Raw genomic sequence first — 8101 nt, forward strand, 5'->3', positions numbered from 1 at the left:
TTTACCAAAAAAAAAAAAACGTAACACAAGTCTAGCAACATTTTATACTTATTACTTGGATAGTTAGATGTATTCACTACTAAAGAACTTTATCTATGTTAAAATTTAGTGTGATAACTTTTAACATATTTTGTTAGAATTTAATTTTGATATACTGTCAGTATAAAATCATTTTACATGTGCATTTAATCACGTAATGTTATATTAGTGAAAATAATTATTTTTTACATTGACTGCGTGAAGTCGTTAGATGAAAATTTAGTCAAATAAGTCAAATCATCTAATGGCTCTCAACCTCAAGTATCAACTTCACGTGTAGTTGACTTCACCTGAGTTTTCACCTTAAATTAAAGGACATATATACATACAGGACCTTCATATTCTATTGACACACTTCTTGGAAGTATATGCATATGTAATATATAGATTTATTTAGAAAAAAAATTACAATAATTAATTAATTCACATAATATATATGAATTAGGAGCTTCTGGTATATATAAGAATAGAAACCCTAGAATATGATGTGGCTACACAATTTTTGTGGATAAAAAGGTAATAAGTTCAGTAGTACCTGCTGCCTTATTTCTCATCAGAAAATGGATGGATCCAGAGCAATAATTAAGCCATCATTATTTCTCCATTGAAGAAGCTTCAAGCTATGTATGACATAACAATAATATAATATGCATGCTAGTTATTAATTAATTAAGGATGATGATGACCAAGTCTGAGCTCTAAATCAAGGCCGCCACCTTCATCACTGTTATCTTGTACCTTGTCTTTAACTTGAGCAACACATGATGACGATGATGGATTATTATTATTATTATTATTGCAAGAACTCAAGTTTCTCTCCTTTGGTGGAGGAAAATAACCTTGATTGGAAGAAGAACAATCAGAATGAACCTCATAGGTATTCCGTCTGGAAGTTGATGATGAAAAGTAATAGAAGCCGAGATGATGATCGGAATTATGAAGTTGAGTTGAAGAAGAACTTATCAAAGAAGAAGGAATAAGAAAAGTAGTAGTAGGTTTAGTTCTGTTATTGGCCTTGTCCTTTCTATGAATGTTCATGTGTCCACCTAAGGCTTGTGCAGTTGTGAAGCCTCTCTTGCAGAAGACACACTCGTACGATCTGCCAGCAGTTTCCGGGGGCGATGGATCCGTATCCTCTTCTTCCATGGAAGCTATTTGAGAGAGAGAGAGAGATCTGAGAAAGGAAGAAGAATGGTATGTATAATATAGAAAAGGAGAAGGTGGATGAGACAAACAAAGGGCACAGGCATTGCCGGCCCCGAATGCATCTCCACCAATCAATTACTGTAAGGTGATACTCCCATGATGACATCTTCGCATGAAGATAGTATTGTGGATCATTAGATGAGTTAATATGTTTGACTAAATATATTTGATTACAATCTCGCTATATTATCAATAGCATTTCTGTCAACTTCTGCCAACTCTTATTTATAATTGTGTTTAATGGAAGTGTTTTTATGGATGTGTCTAATAAAAATGTCTTTTTTATGACTGTGTTTAATAGAAGTGTTTTTATAGATATATTTTCTAGATGTGTCTCTTTATATATGTGTTTAAAATATAATAATTAATTATTATTAACAATAAATTGACAGATAATATGTTAATATTTTATACTTTTTCATTTGATTAACCATCTAAAGGTTCATAATGTCATTTTCATAAGAAGATGTCATCATGTAAATATTTCCCTTTACTCTTTTTTCTTTACTATATTTTTAAATTTATATCAATATTTTAATTACGAAAATTTTTCAGATATTTTTATAAATACTTATATATCTTATAATTTTTTCTTTAATTATGGCTAAATATTACGGGACAAACACTTTCAATATAAAAAATAAATAAATAATTAATTAATATTAATTTAAATGTAAAGTAAAATCAAAAGTATTCACCATCTAATATTTTTCTATATTAAAATGATTCAACAAAAATGATACTGTACATTTATTATTGTTTTTTAAGCTTATTTCATATTAAAATAGCTTTATTCGATTAATCCAAAAAAAATAATAGACTAAACAGCATACAGACTAAATCAACGACTCATTATTTTATTTTTAAATTTTAATAAAAATACATTTTTAAAATTTTTCTTTTGATCCGACATGAAGATTCGATCAACTCATTAAAAAATGTTTATTTTAAGATTTTTAACCCTATTTTTTCCTCTAAAAGTAACATTTTTTGAAAAAAAACAAGGTCTAAAATTAATTGGTCTTGTCATAAAAGGTCGAGACTTACTGGTAATAATTATGGTCGTACTAAAAACGAAAATCAAATCATAACTTTGGGTTTCATTATATTTCTTTATTGTGATTGGTTTTATCACCATTATTAATAACAACTAATTAACATTGTAAACGGGGGTGGTATCATATTTTTAATTTTTTTCAAAGAAAGCAATCAATCAAATAATGTATATTTAGACAAATTAAATCTCATTTGCTTAACTATAAATGTACGAAAACCTGATACGATGAAATATTTGTATGAAGTTTTTTTTGGTAATAGAAGTTTATTATTTTAACTAGGGTAATATCCTAAATCAAATTTGGCCCAAAGAATTTTAGCCCGAACTATAATTGGGAAATTTCCAACAAATGTTAATTATTAAATTAGTAAATTTCATTAGATAAATTAGTTTGAGTCATATTCTTCTTTTAAAAAGGCTAACAGAGATTGTCTACACTCTACATAGAGAAAATGATGTAAGTATTTTTCTTTTAGGAATGTGGCTAATGGAATGAAAAATTAAGGATTGATTTCGGGGAAAAATTTTCCCTAAGTAATTTGGGGAAAATATTTAAAATTATAAACGATACTGACAATTATTTCGAAAAACAACAAGATTTTTAATAAAAAAAAAATATTTTTTTTGGTTTTTTTTTTTTTATTTTTATGGGATTGATTAATTTTTATAAAAAAAATTAATGTTTTATTTTTTGGCACAAGATAGTTCCATAAAAATAAAAATAAAAAAAAAATTTTTTTTTTTGTTAAAAATCTCATTATCCTTTTGAGATAATTTTCAAGGACAGAATTGAATATTCTCTCAAAATATTTTGTATAAAATTTTAAAAATGGTAATAATAATAATAATAATGTAACATAAAAACAACAGCTTATCGCTTGGATCATAATTTATATAAAAATAAGAGTCAGGCATTGGAAAAGTACAGAAAACAATTTTGCTTTTGAGGGAACAAGTTCACCCACTAATTTTGTATTAATTTGTAGCATAGCATCTGTGCCAGGAACCATGCACGAACCTTCATTCCCACATGCGCACGCGCGCATATATATATATATATATAAAATTTTATTACAACCAAAATAAGTTACATATTCTTTTTTTATTGTGATTAGAATCAAATTTTTTTTTCCAAAATTAAGAAATTTTTTTCTCCTCTTTACTAATTTTACAATAAAAATGTGCTACATGTCATTTTCTCATTGTAATTAGAATCAAATCTTTCTCTCTAAAATTAATAAATTCTCCTCTCATCTTTACTAATTTTATAATCAAAATATGCCACATCTCACTTTTTTATTATAATTGAAATCAAATCATTCCCTCCAAAATTAAAGAATTCTTCACTCTTCCTTACTAATTATGGGTGACTACGGATCGGATCGGATCGGATATGGCCAAAATTTCGATCCGATCCGCACTAAAATTATCGGATCGGATCGGATCCAATATCCACAGTTTTTAAGGTTGGATCCGATCCGATCCGCACATTTGCGGATCGGATCAGATATATCCGCAAAACACAAAAAAATATTTTTAAAAGCTTATTTTTATTAAAAATATATCAATAAAATTCATTTTTTCTATTCTTTTAAATATATTTACTCTTAAAATAATATTAAACATACTTTTCTTAAATAATAAATTAAAATAATACAACATATATGATAATTATTAGTTGAAATAAAACATAAAAAGAATATTTACTTATTTATTTCTTTATTTTTGCGGATACGCGGATATGTGGATACCAACACAAAATCCGCAATCCGATCCGATTAGTGTGCAGATCTGATCCGATCCGATTCGAAAGCCTTGCGCATTGGATCCATATCCACAATTTTCGGATCGGATTCGGATAAACACCGTCGATATGCGGATCGAATCCGATCCATGAACACCCCTATTACTAATTTTACAACAAAAATGTACCACATGTTATTCCCTCATTGTAATGGAAATCAAATTTTTTCTTCCAAAATTAAAGAATTCTCCCACTCTCCCTCTTCTTTTCTCTATTTCTCTCATTCCTTCAATCATTTTATCTATTTTATATATCATTATCAATGTCAATGACTAATTACTAATTTGATAATCAAAATGTGCAATATGACATTCTCCAATTGTATTAAAATTAAAATTGAAATATATCTGTATTATGTATTATATATTACTATCTAATTTAATAATCAAATGTGTCACATCTCACATGACACTCTTTATTAAAATTGAGAGAAAATATTTTTTTTTAAATTAATAAATTTCCTTCCTAAATTCTCTCATTTATCTCTCTCTATTTTTCTATTTCTCTCTACTATTTTTACTCATATATAATTTATATTAGTAATTTGACAAATCAAAATATGTCATTCGATATTTTTTTATAATTAAAATAAAATTTTTTCTTTCAAAATTAATAAACTCTTACTCTCACTCTCACTCTCATTCTTCATCTTTATCTTTATTTCTCTTTTCTATATATTCTATGGTCTACAAGTGGAATTGATGAGATTAGTTGGTGGCATTCTCGCTTCTTGTTGTTCATTACAAAACAAGGAGGAATATAATGCATTATTATTAAGAGTTTTTCTCAATCTATAATGTGGTTTGAATCATCTCTAAACACTGCACTTTATATATATATGCACCAGATCGATACTCCAATTATTTTAACCGTGGATATAAATCATAAAAAAAATATATAATATATATTAATTAAAATCAACGGTTATTTTAACCGGTACACCAGTACTTTCCGATACACTTAAAATGTTTCCTATGGTATATATATCAATATATGATGTGTACATATATATGTAATAGGAAGAATGTTTTCTTTTGACATTTTGCTGTCTGGATTATTCAGATGGCTTTCTCCTCGTTATTGCTGATTCATTATGGAATTAAAGGTAAAGAGCTTCAATAATGAATTCTAATTGAATATTTAATCTTATTTTTGTCTGAATTTAATCCAAATCTCAATTATTACTATATTAGAACTTTGAGAAATCTATTTTGACCCAACCCACTACTATATACCTTGAATGAAATAAAAATCTTTCAGGTAAGATTTTTTCATTTGACAGTTTATTAGTAAAAGATTAAGACTATATCACTCTTATCAATTTTTACCTAATTAGACCAATTTCAATGAAGTATATTTAGAGAATCATTTTAAATAATTTTAAAAAATAAATTGATTTAGAATTAAAATTTGTATTAAAATTAACAGATAAAATAAAATCAATCTCACTTTAAAGAGACAATATCATTGAAAATCAATAAAATTTTATTATTTATATAACTATTTTAATAAAATAACTAAATATAATATAAAATTCTAATTTAATTAAAACCAAATATTAGAATGATAAATTTTATTCTTAGCTTCAAATTACTATATATATATATATAGTCTTAAAAATGCTAATGAATCATTTAGTAAGACCAAAATAAAATTAAACTTAAAATTAATATTAAAAATGCTCTAATCATTAGTATTTTTTTCTATATTTTGTATTTAAGATTTAAAAAAAACGTAAAAATGTAAATAACAAAATTTTATTATGTTCATTGTTTTTAATTTTACTAAACAAATTCTAAAAAAAAATACTAAAAATAAATAAGAAATATTTTCTGAAACTAAACAGATCTTAAATTTTTTGTAACATTTATTTTTTAGGTAAAAATTCAGGTGCAGTCGACTTCACATGAAGTTGATAGTCGAGAGTCGTTTGATGAAAATTTAGTCAAATCAGTCAAATCATTTAACGGCTTTCAACTATCAACTTCACGTGAAGTCGACTGCACCTGAGTTTCCATCTATTTTTTATTCATAGACTTCCTTGTGGATTCTTAACTCTCTACTTCTACTACTGTGCCAAGAAAATTCTCTGCATTTGTTTTTTCTCCCCACTATATCAAAAGAGTGAAAAGACAAAGTTTCTTTCATTTTAAGCAAAATAGCACAGTATTGATATATTGGCCTGCCAATTATTGCTAATAATTGCTTAATATAACAAATGGTAAAAATGCAATTTGATACGAATTAATGTAGCATGCATGCACCACCTTTCGTTATGTTGATCCTTTAATTTTTTTGTTAAATACGACTCACCAAAAGAATTTGAATTGACTGTAGAATTATTTATGTAACGATTTTAATTAATTAATTAGTTGTTGGCAAAAGACATTTGAATATTGCTTCATGGCTTATGGCTAGATCGATAAAAAAAAAAACAATGCTAGGAAACCAAGAATGTATTAGCAAAAAATTAGCCAAATACTTCTGAGTGAATGCAAAACTTTTACGTGGATGATGCTTATGTTAGGCATTATGATGTTTCTTTTCTTTGTAAATTGGATGATTCTGAATCTATTTTCTGATTTATCATATTTTAGTCATTTGGAGAGGAAAGGAGGGTGAATAGACGGGAGCTAATTGAATAAGTTTCTGTGATTCAAGTTGCAATGATACTGAACGTATCTCCTTCTAATTTAAATATGGTGAAATATTTAATAAATAATATTTTAAATCATAAATAAATAAAACTAATTATTATATTTATAATTAATTAAGTTGTTTCATTCTTGGCTGATTTGGAGTTGGTTCTACTTTTTTAAAAAAAAAATTAAAATATATACCCATTAAATATGTAGTGATCAACGCATGCTATTTTCCATAATGAAATGACATAATAACGTATTGCCATTTAATCATTCGATTACTTTTATAAATAATTGATGAATGATATGAGGGGTGTATATATGAAACAAAAATGGGGTTATGATAAATAATAGTTTTCTGACTTAGCAAGCAAGAAACTTGTTTGCAGAAAGAATAGATGAATAAGACAAGGAGAAAGGGAAGAAAACGAAAGACAATAACGCAAGTGATTTAATGGGTTTCTCTATCGAATTGAGCTGTCTTTTCCTTTTGATGCTTATCAACAAATTTGTTTGCTTGCTTGGCGTTGTTAGTAAGAAAGCAGTCTAATTAGGAATTGCGATGATTAAGCTCTTCAATCTCTTTTACTTCATATTCGACATTTTTTTGCACTTATTTAATTTTCACATGCATATGCATATGCATTTGTGTCTTGATGCATGTGGTAGTAATTATAAAAATAAATCAATATGTCCCTGCCGTCATGAAGCAACAGAAATAGTCACTCATTATTTGATCGATTGCTCTAGAATTAAAGATGTATGGTTTTAGAGTTATTTTTGTGACTGTCTTCCCCCTCAGAGTCTTAACGACTTTTGGACATGCTGGACTGCATCAATAGAGATGCTTAATCCGTTGAAGAATGCTTACTATAATCCTCAATTACTTGTCATTATTTGCTGGAACTGCTGGAAAGTTCGCAACCAGTTGATTTTTGAAGGTTCTACTTCAATGTCATCTGCCATTCTAGCAAGCTTTGTCAAGTTGCTCCGTGAAATCCAAAGAACTCACAGTTTAAGTCGTCTTCTCCATGAGACAAACTCTTAGTTTCATTCAATTTGATTTATCATTATTTCTTCTTTAAGATTTTTTTTCGTTTTTCGACCAAGCATCGTTTGATGAATATCTTCAGTGTAGTATTTTTTGGAAAATCACCACTTTTGGACATCTTTGTATTTTATTTTTCAATAATTAATGAAATATAATCTACTATTAAAAAAAAGTAATTATAAAAATAAATTTTATTTCTGTGGAGTAATTCATTGATATGTTTTTATTTTTTCATTTATGTCAGTAAAATAGAAAATAAAGTTTGTCCATTGAAGATGATGTATACAGAAAAAGGGTACGAC

The 8101-nt window shown here is 26.9% G+C and overlaps 1 protein-coding gene across 1 annotated transcript; it reads right to left on the reverse strand.

Moving 5' to 3' along the window:
* Positions 1-486: 486 nt before the first annotated feature.
* On the reverse strand, positions 487-1199 carry LOC107647878 (uncharacterized). The gene has a single exon (XM_016351926.3). The coding sequence runs from the start codon at positions 1183-1185 to the stop codon at positions 709-711; it is 477 nt and encodes a 158-aa protein (XP_016207412.1). The 5' UTR covers positions 1186-1199; the 3' UTR covers positions 487-708.
* Positions 1200-8101: the final 6902 nt, after the last annotated feature.

This window comes from Arachis ipaensis, chromosome B6 (assembly GCF_059453495.1).
Source record: "Arachis ipaensis isolate K30076 ecotype BB chromosome B6, ASM5945349v1, whole genome shotgun sequence".
In the NCBI taxonomy this organism is placed as follows: domain Eukaryota; kingdom Viridiplantae; phylum Streptophyta; class Magnoliopsida; order Fabales; family Fabaceae; genus Arachis; species Arachis ipaensis.

What these genes read in the sequence shown, in the direction of transcription:
- LOC107647878 (XM_016351926.3), bottom strand. Translation starts at nt 1,185, where the DNA reads ATGGAAGAAGAGGATACGGATCCATCGCCCCCGGAAACTGCTGGCAGA.